A 22363-nucleotide genomic window follows, 5' to 3' on the forward strand; every position below is an offset into this window, starting at 1 on the left:
CATGCCCATCGGAGGCAATTTGTTGTTATGAAACATTGCATAGTCTTCCTAAAGCCTTTGACACATTTTGCTGTTGGCAGACGCTTGTAAGAGCACTGTGTTTTGTTGTATATGATGAATTTCCTTTGCAACTTAAATTTTATTTTCATTTCTTTTTCTCTCATTCGTTTTTTATTGCTGCAGTATTATTCCGCAGTAGCGAGATAGAGTAATATTCTTTGTTAGAGTATCGGTTCTTACCAGTCAAAGTTACAAAAATTAACTGTAAACTAAAACAATGAAAAATTCCTGGAATTCTAAAAAAATTCCCGGGTTTTTCGCGGATCTCCCGGGTCGTATACACCCTGTATACTGTACTTGTGTTTGAGTTAGCCCATCTTCTAACTATAATCTATTGCAGATCCTTTGAATAAAAAACTGTGCCCAGTTCTTGGAGAAAAGCACAGGTCACACCCATGCACAAGAAGGGTAGTAGAAGTGATACACAAAACTACCATCCAAAATCCTTGACATAGATTTGTTGTAGAATCTTAGAACATATTCTGAGCTTAAATATAATGAGGTAACTTGAGCAGAACGACCTGTTCAATGCCAATCAGCACGGATTCCAAAAACATCGACCATGTGAAACCCAATTTGCTCTTTTCTCACATAACATCTTGAAAGCTTTGAGTCAAGGCAATCAGGTACATGCAGTATTTCTTGATTTCCAAAAAGCATTTAACTCAGTACCACATCTACGCTTATTGTCACAAGCTCAATCATATGGGGTATAAAAGTTAAATTTGTGACTGGACTGAATAGTTTTTGTAATGCACTACTATGTGAAAGTAGCGGCAGAAATATTCAGTCAGATCTTGATAAGGTTTCAAAGTGGTGTAAAGATTGGCAACTTATTTTATATGTTCAGAAATGTAAAATTGTGCACTTCCAAAAAAAGAGTATCCTATGACTAAAATACCAATGAGTCACTCCTGGAATCAGCCAACTCATACAAATACCTGGGTGTAACAGTCTGTAGGGATATGAAAGGGAATGATAACATAGGGAATGATCACATAGTCTCAGCCATCAGTTTACAAACGAGATTGCTTACAAATCACTCTTGAGACCCATCCTAGAGTATTGCTCAAATGTGTGAGACTTGTACTAAATAGGACTAACACATAAAGAGAAGAGCAGCATGAATGGTCACAAGTTTGTTTAATTTGTGTGATAGAGTCACAAAGGTTCTGCAGAAACTGAACTGGAAGACTCTTGAAGATAGGTATAAACTATTCCAAGAAAGTCTATTAACAAAGTTCAAAGAACTGGCTTTAAATGGTGACCCCAGGAATATACTACATTCCCCTATGTACTGCTCACATACGGATTGTGAGAATAAGATTAGAATAATTACCGCACACACAAAGGCATTCAAACAATCATTCTTCCCGCATACGTGAATGGAACAGGTAGGAACCCTAATAACTAGAACAATGGGATGTACCCTCTGCTATGCACCTCACGGTGGTTTGCAAAGGCTAAATGTAAATGTAGATGAAGTTGTGTGTGTGTGTGTGTGTGTGGTTTGTCTAATTCTCATGAAGGCCTGTTTAGCTTTGATAGTCTTTTTGTTGTGCCTCCTCCCCTGGGACTCAGCTATCTCTGTTATACAGTAAGTAGCAAATAACCTTTTCATAATATTGTTATTATTCCATCTTGCATTTTCCAGTTTTGATTTTACAAATTAAATTTTAGTTAAAGTTCGTCATACACAATGGATATAACGAACTTATATGATTTACGTTTCAGATTTAACTCAGTCCTTGATGTCATGATCAGTTGTAATTAGAAAATTTTAAACTGTAAGCACAACAATGTTTACAGTTTCGTTTTCGCGATCATGATCACAGTCTCTCTCTTCTCTCTTACATTTTCACTTTGCTTTTATTTTTTGCAGCCGTTTCTGATCACCACTACCAACTTTCACACAGTAACTGGCCTTTAGTACAGATGAAAAAATAAACTGAATGCTGTCTAAAATTTATATGTGCAATTATGTCCTACTGACATCTTCTGTTCCAAAGTATCATATCTCTCATGTCTCCCATTGCACTGTTTTTCTTCAGGCTTTTCATAATGCAGAACGCTGAGCTCAAAATTCGTAGGTATGGTTCAGGGCTAAACAAACATATCATGCTAAAATATAAGATATAAGCTAAGAAGGAAAACACTAGATTAAGCACAGCAGGGCTTTCCAAATTATGTTCTGCGGAACACCAAATAAGTGCTCCGCTAGAGACTATTAATAATAATGAGGTGGTATTTTTTGACATTTTTCTCATTTTTCAAAATTTTATTAAAATTTCTGTCCTATTAGCTATGATTTAAACTGAAGTAATCATCAAATAAAACTAGTGTTTCTCATTTTTTAGGATTTCATTGATTTTATTAACTCTGAAAATAAACAAGATGTTCCTTTAAAATACCAGTATTCTGAAAGTGTTCTGTCAGAAGAAATGTTTGGGAACCTCTGATGCAGAGAGATTGCTAACCCTGAAAATATTCCTTAAAATTCATCTGTTTGTTATTTATAGTCAAATTGGTGAGATATCCTGCCTTATGCAAGACACTGTTTGCTTGTTTTACTTTCCCCAAGTAGGTTTCAGCACTTTTTGTGCTATCATCAGCAGAATATTTTTATTTTCCAGTCTGAAAACTATTATAATACAGTTACATTTGAATTGCAGCCTAAAGTTATTTCTACTCGTCTGATGGAGTAATAAATATGCATCAATTTAGTATTGGTTTACATGTGCAGTTAATTGCATGTTGGCTAACTGATAAACAGAATATTACGTCTTAGTTGTGGCAAAAATTAGACCCACAATACAGGATTGATTAGTGAATATTTGTAGTTTTGCACACACCTCTCATGATGCTAATAAGGTACATTTAAGAAGAGCATCAAATCCAAAAAGATGATCATTTATAGTCAAAAGCAACAGCACACTCCATACCAAATGTTTGACAATGCAACAATGTAATTGACAATGATACTAACCGGAAATTCGTATGTTTGTGGATCCTCAGATGGGCCACACTGCACCAAGCTGAGGGTCTTGTCTGTCAGACAAAGCAAAAACGGGCCCAGTATGTTGCGGCTGTTGCCAAGGCCCTTCTCCTTGACAGTCACTTGCCATACATGCTCTGCAATGAGACACAAAAAAAAAAAAAAAAAAAAAAAAAAAAAAAAAAAAAAAAAAAAAAAAAAAAAAAAGTTACAAAAGAACTAGCAAATGTTGCTAATGTAATTTATTTAAACAAGCACTAATACATGTCACTAACCTAATCAGCCCTGCAAATTTAAAAGGAAGTTGTAGAAAACTTAAAATATATAATTTACTGGGTTGGGAAAACATCATCATTGGTCATTTTGCAATGGCTTGTCTAAGATTTTTATTTCATTTAAATATTCAGTTATTAGAAACCCTATGAATTTAATATTAGGTCATCAGTTTAACCCTTCGCTGGGCAAGAGGTGTCTTTTCAGATCCCATACCCCTCATATTTTCGGTGCTGATCTTGCAATGCTCATGGTCCCTGACACAAGTTTCCTAGTTAAGATACAAAGGACCGCTATGAAAAAAAATCCTACATTAATTATGTCTGTAATTTAGATAACTTAGTTCAAGAATGAACGAAAGTAGGCACATGAATGACACAAAACCACTCCACTTGTACAAGTGCCTAGGCTCTCTTTCAGTTTTCCTTACCATGACAGAAATAATTTTTGGGGTAATTTAGAGCTTTAGGGCTTCTTTTATTGAACTAGGGGGTGCTGCTTCAGGACCAGCTTTATCCTGAATTACATTATGAGATGAGATGGAGTTTGGCATTTAGTTGGAGGCACTTTGTATGAAATCATTATATTTTCTCCAGTGAAATAATCCTTCATATAGTTATTAAAAAATCCAGGAGTATGTGTATCATGTCTGAAATCAGCAACTCTGATAAAAAAAATTAAAACAATTTGGAATATTATTAAACGAGAAACAGGTCAACCAAGAGCAGAGGAAGACAGTATTACCATCAAATTGAATGAAAACTTTACGAACAAAAAGTCAGAAGTTGAAAATATTTTTAATAATCATTTTCTAAATGTTGTGGATATAGTAGGATCCAGGTGTTCATTAGAAGATGCTAGGCTGTTAATGGAAGAGGCCATACCTATGCAATTTGATACAATTGAAATCTCACCCACTTCTCCCTCTGAAATTAGGAAAATAATAAACTTGCTTAAAAGCAAAAACTCACATGGAATTGATGGCATTTCCAGCAAAATACTAAAAGCTTGTTCTCAACAGATAAGTAAGATTCTCAGCCACCTGTGTAATAGCTCTCTGGAACAGGGCATTTTCCCTGATAGACTGAAATATGCTATTGTTATACCTTTGCATAAAAAGGGGGATAGATCTGATGTCAACAATTACCGTCCAATCTCCCTTCTAACAGCTTTATCCAAAATTTTTGAGAAAGTAATGTATTCAAGAGTAGCTTCACATATCTGTAAAAATGAAGTACTAACAAAATGTCAGTTTGGTTTCCAGAAAGGTTTTTCAACAGAAAATGCCATATATGCTTTCACCAGTCAAATTTTGAATGATATGAATAACCGAACACCACCCATTGGGATTTTTTGTGATCTCTCAAAGGCTTTTGATTGTGTAAATCATGAAATTCTGCTAGACAAGCTCAAGTATTGTGGCATGAGTGGGACAGTGCACAAATGGTTTAATTCGTACCTAACTGGAAGAGTGCAGAAAGTTGAAATAAGTAGTTCTCATAACATGCAAAGATCAGCACATTCCTCAAACTGGGGAAATATCAAGAATGGGGTTCCACAAGGGTCAGTCTTGGGTCCTTTGTTGTTCTTATTATATATTAATGACTTGCCATTCTATATTCATGAAGAGGCAAAGTTAGTTCTCTTTGCTGATGATACAAGTATAGTAATCACACCTGACAAACAAGAATTAACTGATGAAATTGTCAATACTGTCTTTCAGAAAATTACTAAGTGGTTCCTTGTAAACGGACTCTCACTGAATTTTGATAAGACACAGTACATACAGTTCCGTACAGTGAATGGTATGACACCATTAATAAATATAGACCTTAATCAGAAGCATATAGCTAAGGTAGAATATTCCAAATTTTTAGGTGTGTCCACTGATGAGAGATTAAATTGGAAGAAACACATTGATGATCTGCTGAAACGTTTGAGTTCAGCTACTTATGCAATAAGGGTCATTGCAAATTTTGGTGATAAACATCTTAGTAAATTAGCTTACTACGCCTATTTTCACTCATTGCTTTCATATGGCATCATATTTTGGGGTAATTCATCACTGAGGAATAAAGTATTTATTGCACAAAAGCGTTTAATCAGAATAATAGCTGGAGTCCACCCAAGATCATCCTGCAGACATTTATTTAAGGATCTAGGGATATTCACAGTAGCTTCTCAGTATATATACTCTCTTATGAAATTTGTTATTAACAACCAAACCCAATTCAAAAGTAATAGCAGTGTGCATAACTACAATACTAGGAGAAAGGATGATCTTCACTATTCAAGATTAAATCTAACTTTGGCACAGAAAGGGGTGAATTATACTAGCACTAAAGTCTTTGGTCACTTACCAAATAGTATCAAAAGTCTGACAGATAACCAACAAGTATTTAAGAAGAAATTAAAAGAATTTCTGAATGACAACTCCTTCTACTCCATAGAGGAATTTTTAGATATAAATTAAGAAAAAAATATTAAAAAAATAAAAATAAAAATAAAAAAATAAAGAAAAACAAAAAAACACAAAAAATAAAGTTGTTATATTAACTTAAGTATGTTGTTAAATTAACCTAATTATGTCATGTATTGGAAAATTCGACTCGTTCCACGTCATTACGAAATATCGTATTCATGATCCATGGAACTTGTATTAATCTAATCTAATCTTAGTCATCACTATTAAATCATCATAACCATGAATGACATCATCTTCATTATCTTCTTCTTCCATTGCATCACTGAATTTCTCCACTTCATTATCTGAGGGCAAGTATTCAGCTCTCAGGTCTCCAGCCAGGTGGAACTGGTAAAATACAGTGACATTTCACTGAGTGTCATACTCATCACCTTCTGGCAATGTGTCAAGATATGCAGATAGTATTCTTTATCTCTGTCAACAACATCATTGTGAATCCGTATTTCAATGGATGCCTTTATGATGCTGTCACAATAGCCGACTGTTCGGCAGAGTACCTTGATGTTCTGGAAGTCAAAGGTATGGTCTTCCTTGAGGCTATGCTCTGCTATTGCTGATTTTTCTGTCTGTACCAGTCGCAAATGCCTCAAGCGCTCCTCGCAGTGTTTTGAAATACAATGTTGTGATTGCCCAACGTACTGTTGGCCACGTGGCAAGCAATGACGTATGTTCATGGGACATTCATTTTAGTGGGTCTTTTGCAGAGCCAAGCCACTCTTCGTCTTTGGCACTGGTCGGAAGATGGTTTTTATGTTGGCTTTTTCATGTAACCTTGCAATTTTTGCCGAGAGCAGTCCCAAGTATGGAAGGCAGGCGAGTCTCGTTTTCTTCTTCCTCTTCCGGAGAAAGTTTTTTTCTCCATATTTATTTCACTGCAGTTCCTTCGAGTTCATTAGAGACAGTCGCCTTAACTCATGTCATAAACAGAACCACCGAGTTCCAACAATATTTGCACTACACTTTGTTTGGCTGGACCTAGCTGATGCAAGCATTAAAAACTAGATCAGAGGGCCTATTTAATTTTAGCAGCTTAAGTTTAACTTCCTATGTAGCTTATCAGTCCTCTGGCCGCAAAACATGACTTTAAATGGAAAACTATTCAAAAATTAAGAGTTGATTGATTCATTCATTCACTGTGTTCTGTAGATCCCTTCAAGAAGGACAACCTTCAGGGATCAAAACGATCAAGATACAAATAAACGTAGACAAGTAAACAACAGAAACTTAATCTGTACATTTTATTAACAATAAACTAGCATTATGCTTAATGTTATTCATTCTTATGCCAGATAAGTTTATCAGGCTAATTATAAGAAACACTGCTGTCTCCTCACTTATACTACGTAGCTGCTGTTTATATCCTACTGGTAGCTTAACCTTACAGTACTTGATTGCACTGGTCAGAGGTAATGGAGAGTAGTGTGTTTGGAAATTACTAGGAGATTCAGAAAAACAAAACAAAAAATGGGTAGAAATGAGTAGGGGACAACATGGAATGGGAGGCATAATAATGACTGTAGTGAAAATAAAATTCAGGTGAGCAGTATATGGCATCAGATGAATTAATGGTAGATGGGCCTGAAATCTTTTGCTGATTTCCTAAAGATAAGGAAAGTGAGAGGCAACAGCCTAATGAAAAATTGAGTAGCTGACATTAAAAAGATATGCTAGTACAAGCTGGATCCATATGGCTATACACTGTAATGCATAGAAAAGTCTAGATGATGCCTTTATTCAGCTTGATAAAGCAAAAAAACTGTCTTCTGCACTCACCATAAGTCGGTTTTGGCTGTTCTCCTTCAGGAATATCTTCACCCTGCTGAAGTGACAACAATGATTTTAACCATTCTTCCAGCTCTTCCTCGGATTCCAAAACTACACAGAAGCAGTCATCTTTCGTATACAGTGCTATCACATACTTGTGCTTTGTGTCTTGTCGACGATTGATATTAAAACAAGTTTTCAGCAGAATGCTCCTGAAATATAATTGTTTTTCTGACACTCATTGTGATACTATGAAGGAACTTCTCAGAAACCTACATGCACAACCAAATCGTAGTTAGTAACAACCATTATGACTGTTACACATACCAAAACAACATATCCTACAAAACGATTTAATCTTACGAGTGGGAGAAACCATTACACATAGGCATATGGGTCAAGAAGATAGGCTCACCTTTTGGGAGGATGATGCGACCGCCATTTTTTTTCACTATCATAATACTCCAGACGTGCTGAAGACTCGACTGACTCGCCACGCAAAACAAAGTATTTCTTGCGCATTGTCTGTAAAGGGAGGAAAAATTATAAAATCCTATCAAACTAACTCATAGACAGAAAAGACTATAGAAAAAAAAGTGACAATAATGAAAACAGATGGAAAGAAGTATTGCTGATTACAATGTAAAAGTTCTGTGTTAATATAAACATAATGTGATGGAAGATATACAGGTTTAATCTTTACACAAACATTACCAATTGTTTTTGGTTTCACCTTTTGCTATTCTGTGTTTATACATGTACATAATGGCTACATGTTTCCACACATTACGAAGTGCAAAAATACCAAACTGACCAATAACAGTTCATAAAATGGGATGTAAAGTGGGGAGAGGAGGGTGAGAATCACAGAATAACATCACGATTGGTTACCTGAAAAAAGATAAAATGACTCATGCTTATTATGCAACACCATCGAACTGTTTGAATGGCAAACTGAAGCATTCAAAATTAGTACGCAAAAAATACACTTTCATCAGAACAATGACCTATGCACACACTAATCTTTATGGTGGCAAATGTGTACGAACAGGGTTTTTAAAATACTCCCCACCTCTATTCAGCTCCCACATACTGCCTCAAGATTTTTTCTATTTCTTAACCTCAAAAAAACCATTTGGAGAGAAGAACTTTTGTTCGCTGAAGAAATTACTGTAGAGTTGTTCAACCTTGTGACACTTTTCGAGGTTTTTTAAACATGGCTCCCTTCATATTTCAGTGGATGGCTGAGGATTTCTCTCAATATTGCTACACATCTCTTCTTTCAAATCCCATATTTTCACAAAATTTCTCTCTCATAAGTGGGGATGTGGAATTTCTTTTGAGTATCACACTGTTGTGAGTGCAAGTTGCCGAACTATATGACGCTCTTTACTTTGCACAGAAAACTCAACACTAGTGGATGTCACATTGTTGTAGTACCTTTACTGGAAGCTACACATTCTACTTGCTACAAATTGTCAATCTGAACCCACAACATTTCAAAAAATAAATTTTTGGATAACAATCTTAAGAAAACACACACACACACACACACACACACACACACACACACACACACAAATGAAAGGTAACTGAACTAATAATTTCACTGTTTCAGGTTGGCAACAAATACACATGGTGTGATCTTTAGTGGTAGATCCATTCAGCAAACAAGAGCAGTTACACACGCACAATTTGCTTTATCATGCTTTCGATGCATCATAGATCCATCTTCATTTTTCATTGTTGTACTTTTAAAATCACATTTCAGCGTATCCCATATCTTTTGTTAACAATATAAGGAAAAGGGTAGATTGCTACTCACCATAACGATGACGTTGAGTTGCAGACAGGCACAACAAAAAGACTGTTAAACATTCAGTTTTCAAACAAAGACTTCTTCAGAAAAGACAACACAACAACTAACAAACACACACACACACCAGCAGTGTGGACTGGAATACAACAGTCATGTTGAACAAAAGCAGCAATATGGAATGGATAGGGAAGCAGAAAGGATAGTTGGGTATTGGGGGAAAAGGGAAGAAGAGCACTGTCTGAAGGAGCATGCAGGGTCTAGATGGAGGCATGAGTCATGATGCTGTGGGGTAGAGAGGTGGGAAGGAGGAAGGGGTAATGGGGCAGAAAAGGGGAGAAGCAGGGAAGGAGAAAGACAGGTGGGTGCGTTGGCAAAGGGAGCTACACAATGAAGTTGGGGGACGTGAATAGGGAGGGGGTGATGTGACAGAGGGGTGGAAACTGTTGGGTGGAAGGTGCAGAGACAGCAGGTTACCATAGGTTGAGGCCAGGATAGTTTTGGGAGCAGAGAATGTTTTGTAAGTGTAACTCCAATTTCGAGGGGCATGAAAGGGAAGCAGTGGTTGGGAAGGGAGTGAGACAGGGTTGTAGCCTCTCCCCGAAGTTATTCAATCTGTATAGTGAGCAAGCAGTAAAGGAAACAAAAGAAAAATTTGGAGTCGGTATTAAAATCCAGGGAGAAGAAATAAAAACTTTGAGGTTTGCCGATGACATTGTAATTCTGTCAGAGACAGCAAGGGACTTGGAAGAGCAGTTGAACGGAATGGACACTGTCTTGAAAGGAGGTTATAAGATGAACATCAACAAAAGCAAAATGAGGATAATGGAATGTAGTCGAATTAAGTCGGGTGATGCTGAGGGAATTAGATTAGGAAATGAGACACAAAGTAGTAAAGAAGTTCTGCTATTTGGGGAGCAAAATAACTAATGATGGTCGAAGTAGAGAGGATATAAAATGTAGACTGGCAATGGCAAGGAAAGCGTTTCTGAAGAAAAGAAATTTGTTAACATATAGTATAGATTTAAGTGTCAGGAAGTCGTTTCTGAAAGTATTTGTATGGAGTGTAGCCATGTATGGATGTGAAACATGGACGATAAACAGTTTGGACAAGAAGAGAATAGAAGCTTTCGAAATGTGGTGCTACAGAGGAATGTTGAAGATTAGGTGGGTAGATCACGTAACTAATGAGGAGGTATTGAATAGGATTGGGGAGAAGAGAAGTTTGTGGCACAACTTGACTAGAAGAAGGGATCGGTTGGTAGGACATGTCCTGAGGCATCAATGGATCACAAATTTAGCATTGGAGCGCAGCGTGGAGGGTAAAAATCATAGAGGGAGACCAAGAGATGAATACACTAAGCAGATTCAGAAGGATGTAGGTTTCAGTAGGTACTGGGAGATGAAGGAGCTTGCATGGGATAGGTTGGCATGGAGAGCTGCATCAAACCAGTCTCAGGACTGAAGACCACAACAACAACAACAACAACAACAACAACAACTCCCATCTGCGCAATTCAGATAAGCTGGTAGAGGAGGGAAGGATCCAGATGATCCAGATGATCCAGATTGTGAAGCAGCCATTGAAATCAAGTACATTGTGTTCAGCATCACAGGGTAGCCTACTACGCTCTTGGCCACTTTGGTGGTTGCTGTTCATCCGAGTGGACAGCTGGTTGGTAGTCATAGCAGTACCAATATTCCTGAAACACAGTTGTTAACGTTTCCATCAAAATTCTCAGCCCCACAGAAGTTTCAGTCCCATCCAAAGGCCTCACCTTTATCCCTAAACACAAATTTAACCATGCTGGTCTTGCCAGAGACCTACTCTCCTTCTTCTGATCTCTGGAAAGGAAATACTTCTTTGCGACCAATCCCTCCAACCAAAGCCAACCTAATCCCAACACTGAGCCCTGCCTCTCCCAATTCATACCAACATCCAAACTGTTATCCTCCCTCCCCCCCCTCCCCCTCCCACTTAACCACCCTGTGGTCACCTTCCAGGTATTCCTTACCTCCAAATTGTCCTCACTAACCTTCCCCAAGTTTCTTCTTACACCAACCTTCCGGTAGAAGAAATAGCAGCCATACACAAGCTCAAAACAAATCCTGACCTTATTATACAGGTTGCAAACAAAGGTCCCATCACTGTTGTTATGAATAACAGCAACTACCTGGCGAAAGGCTCTGACAATTATCTAACTACTACACCTACAAACTCTGCGAGAGTGATCCCTGCTTGAAGCCTTAGGCTTTTTCCAGAACCTCTTCCCTGAATCCATTTCACTCCTCAACCCTGACATCCTGCACACCCGTCCTCTATACGCTCCCCAAAATCAACAACCCCAACAATCCTGGACACCCCATTGTAGCTGGTTATTGTGCCCCCACTGAAAGAATTTCAGCCCTTATTGACCAACAGCTCCAACCAATTGCATGTAATCTAGCCTCTCACATCTAGGATAACTACTCCGTTCACTGACTCTCCACCATCCCCATCCCTTTATCTCTTGGATCCCTCCTCATCACTGTTGACACCACTTCCCTATACACCAACATCACTCTAGCCCATGCTCTTGCCACTACTGAACATTAACTCTCCCAATGTCCTTTGCACTGTAAACCCACTATGTCATCCTAACTCACAACTACTTCTCCTCTGAAGGGAAGATATAAAAACAAAAGTGCGGCATAAACAAGGGCACCCGCATGGCACCCTCGTATTGCAACCTGTTTATGGGCCATCTAGAGAAAACCTTCCTAACCTCCCAAAATGCCAACCCGAGTCTGGATCAGGTTCATTGATGATATCTCCATGATCTGTACTTTAGACCAGGACAATCTATCCTCATACCTTCACAAGCTCAACACCTTCTGTCCCATCTGCTTCATCTGGTCCTCCTCAACTCAGAGTCCCACCTTGCTGGACATTGACCTTCTCCTACCTGACTGCTCATCCACAACTCTGCCCACATTAGATCCACCAACCACCAACAGTACCTGTGTTTCAATGGCTGTCATCCCGTCCACACCAAAAAATCCCTCCCACAAGTTGGCCTTGCCCAGTATGATGAGGGTCTCACCACACCCTTCCGGACAAGCACTACCCTCAGACCCAGTCCACAACCAGGTCTCCTGTCTCGTTTCCACACACATCCTCAATCCTCCCACCACCCCCACGAACCAGTTACAAAAGAGTGCTCCCTTCGCCACCCAATACACCTTGGACAAGAACAACTGAACCACATCCTCCTCAGGGTTTTGATTACCTATCATCATGCCCTGAAATGAGAAAAATCCTACACAAGATCCTTCCCATCCCTCCTAAAGTGGCGTTCCATCACCAACACAACTTCCGCAACACCCTGGTCCATCCCTATGCCATTCCCAATCCAATTCCACTGCCACGTGGATCATATCCTGTGGAAGACTCAGGTGCAAGACCTGCCCTATCCACTCACAAAGCACTTCCAAGTCTTGTCATAGGCTTATCCTATCCCATCAGAGGCCAGGCCACATATGAAAGGAGCCATGTAATATAACAGCTCTGATGCAATCATTGTACTGCTTTTTATATTGGTATGACTATCCACCAACTGTCCACAAGGATAAAGGTCACTGCCAAACAGTGGCCATGAGCAAAGCAGATTAACCTGTGGCACAACATACATCTGAATTGTAACATGCTTGCTTTAAATGGCTGTTTCACAACCCATGCCAACTGGATTCTCCCTTCCACCACCAGCTTGTCTGAAGTGTGCAAATGGGAGTTATCCTTGCAACACATTCTCTGCTACCGAAATTATCACAGTCTCAACCTATGGTAATCTATTGTTCCTGAACCCTCCACACAACAGTTACCATCCACTCTATCCTATCACCTCCTCCCTCCTTATGTCCACCATCCTCATTGTATGCTGCCCTCAGCCAATGCACCCACCCATATTTCTCCTACCCTGCTCCTCTCCTTTTCCACCCCTTTACCTACCCCACAGCCTCCTGATGCTGCGCCTGGTGGCACTCTTGTCATGCCTTCATCCAGTCCCTGCATGATCTACCAGAATGTGCTCTTCACTCCCATTCTTCTCCCCCACACCCCCCATCCATACCTGGCTATCCCTTCCCCTTCCCCCACCCCTTTCAAATTGTTGCTTTTGTTTGACGTGACTTAAACCATCTCGCAATCCTTTTCCATTGCTTGGTCGGTTTCCTTTGAATCCGTTCCGTGATCCGAGGCATGTTCCCTTTTTAAAAGCAGTTGATTTATCCACTACTGGCTTGCTAGGCCTATCGCAGCTTCACCAGAGCCCCGTTAGCCGTCACGTTTCAGGGTTCCCATAGGGCCTTCCCAGCTACCGTAGTGGTCCTGGGGCACATGAAGTCCCCGCTGTACATCGCCCCTATAGGCAGTCCCCTACTTTGTGCCGTTGCCCATCTCCCACGACTTGGACGAGGGGTTGGACTTATGGGAGTGAAATGAAGTTCCAGAGGAGCAGGTTGAGTGTAACAAGACGAGACAGATTGTGAAATGTGTATGTGAGGGAAAGACTAAAGGAGGAACCAGTACAGGACAGGATAGAAAAATCAAGACTGCAGTGGTATGGACACATGAAGAGAATGGATGAGGGAAGAATTCCAAAGAGGATGTTTGATCTGCAACTGGAGGGGAAGAGGCCCAGAGGAAGACCAAGAGATAGATGGGTGAAGGGAGTGAAGGAATGTGTGACGAGAATAGGAGAGAACTGGACGAAGGTGGAAGAGGGGGAATGGTGGAAAGACAGAACACGATGGAGAGGCTTGTGTTCCCGACAGACCCAGCCAGTGGCTGGAAACTGTCCAAGATGATGATGATGTTTGACGTGACGGTTGCATTTCAATCCAAGCTGCCAGAGACGGAGGTCGTAAGTGTCTTGTGTGCTTGAGTGTGTGAAAGAAAGTGTGTGTGTTCTGTTTTCTTTTCTGAGGAAAGCTAAACTCTTTGGATTGCACAAATCTCTTCCATCTACAAAAATGATGCCACCTGAACCTTTCACTGAATTAATATTGTTAATTTTTTTGTTAAAAAAACATTACCAGCAATTCAGACAGAGAACTTTCACTTGTTTAATCATTTTACCAATAGCAAGAATAATATTGTTAATTTTTTTGTTAAAAAAACATTACCAGCAATTCAGACAGAGAACTTTCACTTGTTTAATCATTTTACCAATAGCAAGAATAAAATAATGTAATTCAGATTTGTGCATACACCTTATTTCAAAGTGATTAATATAACTTTTCAAAGTCTTAACTGCTGTAACAAGATTCTCTCTTTCTTCTGCCTACTTACTGTACACTTGATGGCACTATCTGAAGCTTTTCTGACATAATAGCTGCTTAAATGGTACATAGGCATAATGTTGGATAGCCAGGCTGGGCACAAAAAAATTATGCGGACACGTGCACCACAAACTGCAGCTAGTGATCAGCGTTCACACCAGCCACGCTAGGATAGGTCCATAATTTGTGTCTCCAGCAGTAGGCTCTAGACATCACTTCATCATCTGTGATGAAGATGCAGACATTCCCCCCACCCAGATGGCTGCATTTTTCTAGCAAGATATTCACTGGTTCACCACAACGGCTCTTCAAAGTAGTACCAGCTTCTGGTGATGAGAAGCAGTTGCCTCACAGAAATATAGTACAGTTACTAATTACACATGAGAGCCACTTAATCTATGCTGTAAAATTTGATCTACTTTATGGTGTGTGTGTGTGTGTGTGTGTGTGTGTGTATGTGTGTGTGTGAGAGAGAGAGAGAGAGAGAGAGAGAGAGAGAGAGAGAGAGAGATCACGGCAGACAAAATAACACAGAAAACATAAAAAACTTTCAATATCTGTCACTTAGAAAGTCTAGCAAGAGGTGAGGATCAAGAGGAAGGAAGCCCAAAAAAATTACAGATTTTATCTTTCCACTGCCTACCTTTCTTGTGTCATGTATAACAACAATTTTAAAATTTAGCCCAGTACTCACTTTTAGAGAAGTTCAACAGGGCTACTCAACCCACCACAGAATCCTCACGGAATCTGAGAACAGTTCCAAGTTATTTCATATGCAGATCAACATCTACTAGCCAAGCATAGACAATTCACAAACTCAAATTATGGGCTTTCAAAAATACAGCAGTGGATAAACCTGCCACAGGAGCGAACTGTACCTGTTACACATTAGATCGGCTGTCCCCCTTCTGTGAAGAAAATTTTCAGGTGTGTACAGTCACAATGCGCCGTACCTTAAGCTTCTTTAAGTATCCTCGCTTCACTATCTCTCCCGAGCGACCATCGTGCCGGTCCGAATCCCGCCAGGTCGAGTCTCCGGCTGATGATGAACTCTTTACTGACGACATAGCTCTTTAATGTCGATGCATGGTGCCAGACACCTGTGGGAAGAAAAAATAAGTGATATACTGGCACAGTAGCATTTTAAAGGCAGCAAATAAATACGTCTGAAAAAATAGTGTTTCTAACTACTTTTTAAAATAATTCATTAAGTATATTTTTATCATTCCTAGAATGAAGGTATCAAGGTATGGATATATTGAAAAACTTTAGGCATTACGTGGTGAGATCACCTCAAAATTATTTTGCTAAGCAACTACAGATTTGGTTTGTGTTATTGTATTGTGACTAAAATTGTGGAGGATTAACAAGGGGGCCATACGGGCTGCTCTACCCTCTTCCGTTTTTTCTTCACACTTACAAGATTTCAAGGAGAGTGCTCAGGATCAAATTTGTAAAGCAGTATGACACACTTGTCAAGAACAGTTGAAAAGTCAACTCTGTAGATATAAGAGTGCTGTTCAGTACAAAACATTGCAAGCGATGTAGCAAAGCCACCTGCAACTAAGTGCACTGCGATCTAATCTTGAAATCACAAAGTCACTGGTTCAGTTCTCACTAGTAACAATATTTTTTTCCTTCTCTTTTGATTTCTATATTTATTATTAAACTGAAGTATTGATAAACAAATAATGAATCATACTGTACTAATATCAACAAAATGCACTGGTTTGTTTCCAACTACAAAGAAATGATTTTTGAAGAGGAATTTTACATGTCCATTCAATAAAGTACTACCAAATTAGCCTAGTGTGCTATTCAGTTTATCAATATTTATTAATAGTTGCTGTAAAACACTAAGAATAACTGGTACTCTAGCAGCAGTCCTTGCCCAACTTGCCCTGGCTCGTGTGCAGCCCTGCCTTGTGCTGTCTGTTACCAACATGTAGCAGAACTACTCAGCCACTGCTGGAGTATTTGTTATTCTTCGTGTTTCATTGTCCCTCTTAACACATACGACTAAACCGAATACAGCATTAGGCTTATTTTGGATCGCTGTATTGAATTGTCACAAAAAATTGTACTTTAAAAGTAATTTTGTGCGCAATGGGAAACAAGTAGATGATTTTCATTGACACGAGTGCCACGTTAAATATGTGTTGAGCAATATCTGTCTGGGCAGATTCCATCTACACATTATGAAAATGAAACTGTCAATATCTGCCGAAACACCAGAGAAAATTCACCTGATGACTCTCAGGACACACACCCTGTATACAGAAGTCATATAAAAGAACAAAAAACAGTTCCTACAATTGAGACTGACTCAGCAATTTCTCAATTACAAGACTGAGACGTAGGCAGTATCATTACTGCTCAAAACGTATTACACTTTTACAATTACAAATACTACTATTCGGGCACCTTCAAAGTCGATTTTTTAAATTGTTTCTGAGAGGTCTTTTGTACAACTTTAGGAAACTGTGAGCAGTGATGGAGCTTCAAATTGTATACATATCAATAGAATCAAAAGAGGGTCAAGAGTCAATGAGGGTCATCACTTCATAAAGTCCCCTGGTAAATCTCAAAAAACATTCTAGTAAGTACAGTCTCCAGTGTTGTGTATTCCGTGTGTCAAAATAAAAGAAAGTAGCATGCATAAAAATAATACTATATCTTACAATATTCTTTCAAAAATTGCAGAAGCATGTAAAATGGCAGATAAATGACATGACCAAAAATTAGTCACACCAAGAAACATCACACTAACATGTCCTTTATATGTGCCTAAATTTGACATGAGCATCTACATCTACATCTACATCCACACTCTGCAAACCACTGGAAAGTGCACATCAGAGGGTACGTCCCATTAGGCCTATAGCAATTATTAGGATTTCTTCCCATTCCATTACTCATACAGCACAGAAAGAATGATTGTTTGAATGCCTCTGTGCCTGCCGTAATTATTCTAATCTTGTCCTCACGGTCCCTATATAAGTGATATATAGGGGGTTGTAGTATATTCCTAGAGTCATCATTTAAAGCAGTTCTTGACACTTTGTTAGTAGAATTTCTTTGGATAGTTCAAATAACTTACGGGTTTGCTGCCGGGTGACGTCGAACACCGCCGATATTTCGACAGGAGCACACCCTGCCATTCTCAAGGCACAAATGCAAGGAAGAAGAAATGTGCTAGCAAATTTAATACCTCGGTTCACAGGGGAGAAACAAGGAAGACACCAAACACAGAACAAGTGTCAACACAAACAAAGATAACCAACATCAGAAATATCGATAGTTACTATTAATCAACAGGTGAGGCAGCACTAATTCTGTCACTCTGTTTTTTGATGAGAGACAGAGCCGGATTTTAAGCAGCATTTAAACAAAATCCGCCATCTCTGTTAATAAGGTTGCTTGATACTCTGATTTCAACAGCTTCCTTAATAACACTATCCCAATAGCTGGACGTGCAAGCCAGAATCTCTGTGTCGTCGTATTCCATTGGATGACCAGTGCCAAGACAATGTTCTGCAATAGCGGATTTGCTCAGCTGTTGCAAGCGTGTGTGACGCTTATGTTCAATACACCGGTCTTTCACAGTCGTGATTGTCTGACCAATATACGACATGCCACAACTGCAAGGAATACGATAGACCCCAGGCTTACGCAAACCAAGATCATCTTTTACGGACGCCAACAGGGCCTTAATCTTAGAAGGGGGTCGAAAAACACATTTCACATCATATTTCCGCAAAATACTGCCAATCCTGTTGGAAATGCTTTCTGCGTAAGGCAAAAAGGCCGTAGACTCAGGTGCCACTTTGTTGCTATCGTCACTCACCCATTGCACAGAAGGCTGATGGCGCAACGCACGTCTGATCTGCCTCTCACTATAACCATTCTGACGAAAGGTGACTTCAAGATGGGACAGCTCAGCTGCCAAACTTTCAGGGTCTGAGATAATGTGGGCCCTGTGAACCAAGGTGCGAAGTACTCCTTCACACTGAGCTGGATGGTGACAACTATCAGCTCGCAGCTACAAGTCAGTATGGGAAACCAGTCCTAAGCAAATAAGGGAAAGCAGAAAGGTGGAAAGAGTACATAGAGGGTCTATACAAGGGCGACGTACTTGAGGGCAATATTATGGAAATGAGAGAGGATGTAGATGAAGATGAAATGGGAGATACGATACTGCGAGAAGAATTTGACAGAGCACTGGGAGACCCAATTTGAAACAAGGCCCTGGGAGTAGACAATATTCCATTAGAACTACTGATAGCCTTGGGAGAGCCAGCCATCACAGAACTCTTCCATCTGGTGAGTAAGACATATGAGACAGGCAAAATACCTTCAGACTTCAAGAAGAACATAATAATTCCAATCCCAAAGGAAGCAAGCGTTGACAGGTGTGAAAATTACCGAACTATCAGTATAAGACTGTATTTACTCGAATCTAAGCCGCACTCGAATCTAAGCCGCAACTGAAAAATGAGACTCGAAATCAAGGGAAAAAAAAATTCCCGAATCTAAGCTGCACCTGAAATTTGAGACTCGAAGTTCAAGGGGAGATAAAAGTTTTAGACCGCAACTCCAAATCAAAACAAAGTTGGTCCATTTTAACATGAGACACAATTCAGGTCGAATTGATGAAGATACAGCTACAGGTATCAGATAGATTATATAATGGTAAGACAGAGATTTAGAACCAGGTTTTAAATTGTAGGACATTTCCACGGGCAGATGTGGACTCTGACCACAATCTATTGGTTATGAACTGTAGATTAAAACTGAAGAAATTGCAAAAAGGTGGGAATTTAAGGAGATGGGACCTGGATAAACTGACTAAACCAGAGGTTGTACAGAGTTTCAGGGAGAGCATAAGGGAACAATTGGCAGGAATGGGGGAAAGAAATACAGTAGAAGAAGAATGGGTAGCTCTGAGGGATGAAGTAGTGAAGGCAACAGAGGATCAAGTAGGTAAAAAGACGAGGGCTAGTAGAAATCCTTGGGTAACAGAAGAAATATTGAATTTAATTGATGAAAGGAGAAAATATAAAAATGCAGTAAATGAAGCAGGCAAAAAGGAATACAAACATCTCAAAAATGATATCGACAGGAAGTGCAAAATGGCTAAGCAGGGATGGCTGGAGGACAAATGTAAGGATGTAGAGGTGCAAAGTGGTGCAAATGGCTCTGAGCACTATGGAACTCAACTGCTGTGGTCATCAGTCCCCTAGAACTTAGAACTACTTAAACCTAACTAACCTAAGGACATTACACACATCCATGCCCGAGGCAGGATTCGAACCTGCGACCGTAGCAGTAGCACGGTTCCGGACTGCGCGCATAGAACCGCGAGACCACCGCGGCCGGCGGATGTAGAGGCTTATTTCACTAGGGGTAAGATAGGTACAGCCTACAGGAAAATTAAAGAGACCTTTGAAGAAAAGAGAGCCACTTGTATGAATATCAAGAGCTTAGATGGAAACCCAGTTCTAAGCAAAGAGGGGAAAGCAGAAAGTTAGAAGGAGTATATAGAGGGTCTATACAAGGGCGATGTACTTGAGGACAATATTATGGAAATTGAAGAGGATGTAGATGAAGATGAAATGGGAGATACGATACTGCGTGAAGAGTTTGACAGAGCACTGAAAGACCTGAGTCGAAACAAGGCCCCGGGAGTAGACAACATTCCATTCTAAATACTGACGGCCTTGGGAGAGCCAGTCCTGACAAAACTCTACCATCTGATGAGCAAGATGTACAAGACAGGCGAAATACCCTCAGACTTCAAGAAGAATATAATAATTCCAATCCCAAAGAAAGTAGGTGTTGACAGATGTGAAAATTACCGAACTATCAGTTTAATAAGTCACAGCTGCAAAATACTAACGAAAATTATTTACAGACAAATGGAAAAACTGGTAGAAGCGGACCTTGGGGAAGATCAGTTTGGATTCCGTAGAAATGTTGGAACACGTGAGGCAATACTGACCTTACGACTTATCTTAGAAGATTAGATTAAGGAAAGGCAAACCTACGTTTCTAGCATTTGTAGACTTAGAGAAAGCTTTTGACAATGTTGACTGGAATACTCTCTTTCAAATTCTGAAGGTGGCAGGGTTAAAATACGGGGAGCGAAAGGCGATTTACAATTCGTACAGAAACCAGATGGCAGTTATAAGAGTCGAGGGACATGAAAGGGAAGCAGTGGTTGGGAAGGGAGTGAGACAGGGTTGTAGCCTCTCCCCGATGTTATTCAATCTGTATATTGAGCAAGCAGTAAAGGAAACAAAAGAAAATTTTGGAGCAGGTATTATAATCCAGGGAGAAGAAGTAAAAACTTTGAGGTTTGCCGATGACATTGTAATTCTGCCAGAGACAGCATAGGACTTGGAAGAGCAGTTGAACGGAATGGACAGTGTCTTGAAAGTAGGATATAAGATGAACATCAACAAAAGCAAAACGTGGATAATGGAATGTAGTCGAATTAAGTTGGGTGATGCTGAGGGAATTAGATTAGGAAATGAGACACTTAAAGTAGTAAAGGAGTTTTGCTATTTGGGGAGCAAAATAACTAATGATGGTCGAAGTAGAGAGGATATAAAATGTAGACTGGCAATGGCAAGGAAAGCGTTTCTGAAGAAGAGAAATTTGTTAACGTCGAGTATAGATTTAAGTGTCCGGAAGTCGTTTCTGAAAGTATTTGTATGGAGTGTAGCCATGTATGGAAGTGAAACATGGACGATAAACAGTTTGGACAAGAAGAGAATAGAAGCTTTCGAAATGTGGTGCTACAGAAGAATGTTGAAGATTAGGTGGGTACATCACGTAACTAATGAGGAGGTATTGAATAGGATTGGGGAGAAGAGAAGTTTGTGGCACAACTTGACTAGAAGAAGGGACCGGTTGGTAGGACATGTCCTGAGGCATCAAGGGATCACAAATTTAGCATTGGAGGGCAGTGTGGAGGGTAAAAATCATAGAGGGAGACCAAGAGATGAATACACTAAGCAGATTCAGAAGGATGTAGGTTGCAGTAGGTACTGGGAGATGAAGGAGCTTGCACAGGATAGATTAGAATGGAGAGCTGCATCAAACCAGTCTCAGGACTGAAGACTACAACAACAACAGCTACAGTAGTTTGGTTTGAGTCATAAACTTAGCAGTTAAGCTTTACCAGGTAGCCATTGCTATGCATCAGGCGCTCTGTCCGTATTTATACGGGTACCCTACCTTTTGCATGTGCTTCACCTGGTTTGACTGAATTGCCTATTTTGCTTTGATCTGATAAGTGCCATTCTCTTTGTTATAGGTGTTTATGTCACTCTCAAGCTGAAAATGCAGTATTGTACTGTGTCATGCATTGTTTGTCACATTCTGATAATGAGTGTTTACGACCTGTCGCCGCTCATGGCATGGCTAGCTTTTGTGCGCACTACCGCTGCTTACAATAAATTAAAAAAAAAAGAGGGAGATGAATTGTTTCATTAGCGGAACAATGGCAAGAGACTGCTATTTGTTGTTACTTACACTGCTGCTTTCTTTGATAATGATCAACAAGAACCAAATAATAGACTGCGTATGATAGAAGATGTTCTGAATGAGAGTTGAGCGAAAATTTTTCTCCGTTTGAAAATCTTTG

The 22363-nt window shown here is 39.6% G+C and overlaps 1 protein-coding gene across 1 annotated transcript in view; it reads right to left on the minus strand.

The window, feature by feature from the left end:
- The window catches only part of LOC126236127 (insulin receptor substrate 1), a 208489-nt gene that overhangs the window by 155241 nt on the left and 30885 nt on the right, over positions 1-22363 (minus strand). Inside the window, exons 2-5 of the mRNA XM_049945202.1 lie at positions 15666-15812; positions 7993-8102; positions 7587-7789; positions 3047-3192 (exon numbers count right to left, since the gene is read on the minus strand). Of these exons, the coding sequence (XP_049801159.1) occupies positions 3047-3192; positions 7587-7789; positions 7993-8102; positions 15666-15779 (573 nt within the window). The 5' untranslated portion in view covers positions 15780-15812. The remainder of the gene's footprint in view (positions 1-3046; positions 3193-7586; positions 7790-7992; positions 8103-15665; positions 15813-22363) is intronic.

Source organism: Schistocerca nitens, chromosome 2 (assembly GCF_023898315.1).
Source record: "Schistocerca nitens isolate TAMUIC-IGC-003100 chromosome 2, iqSchNite1.1, whole genome shotgun sequence".
Lineage (NCBI taxonomy): Eukaryota > Metazoa > Arthropoda > Insecta > Orthoptera > Acrididae > Schistocerca > Schistocerca nitens.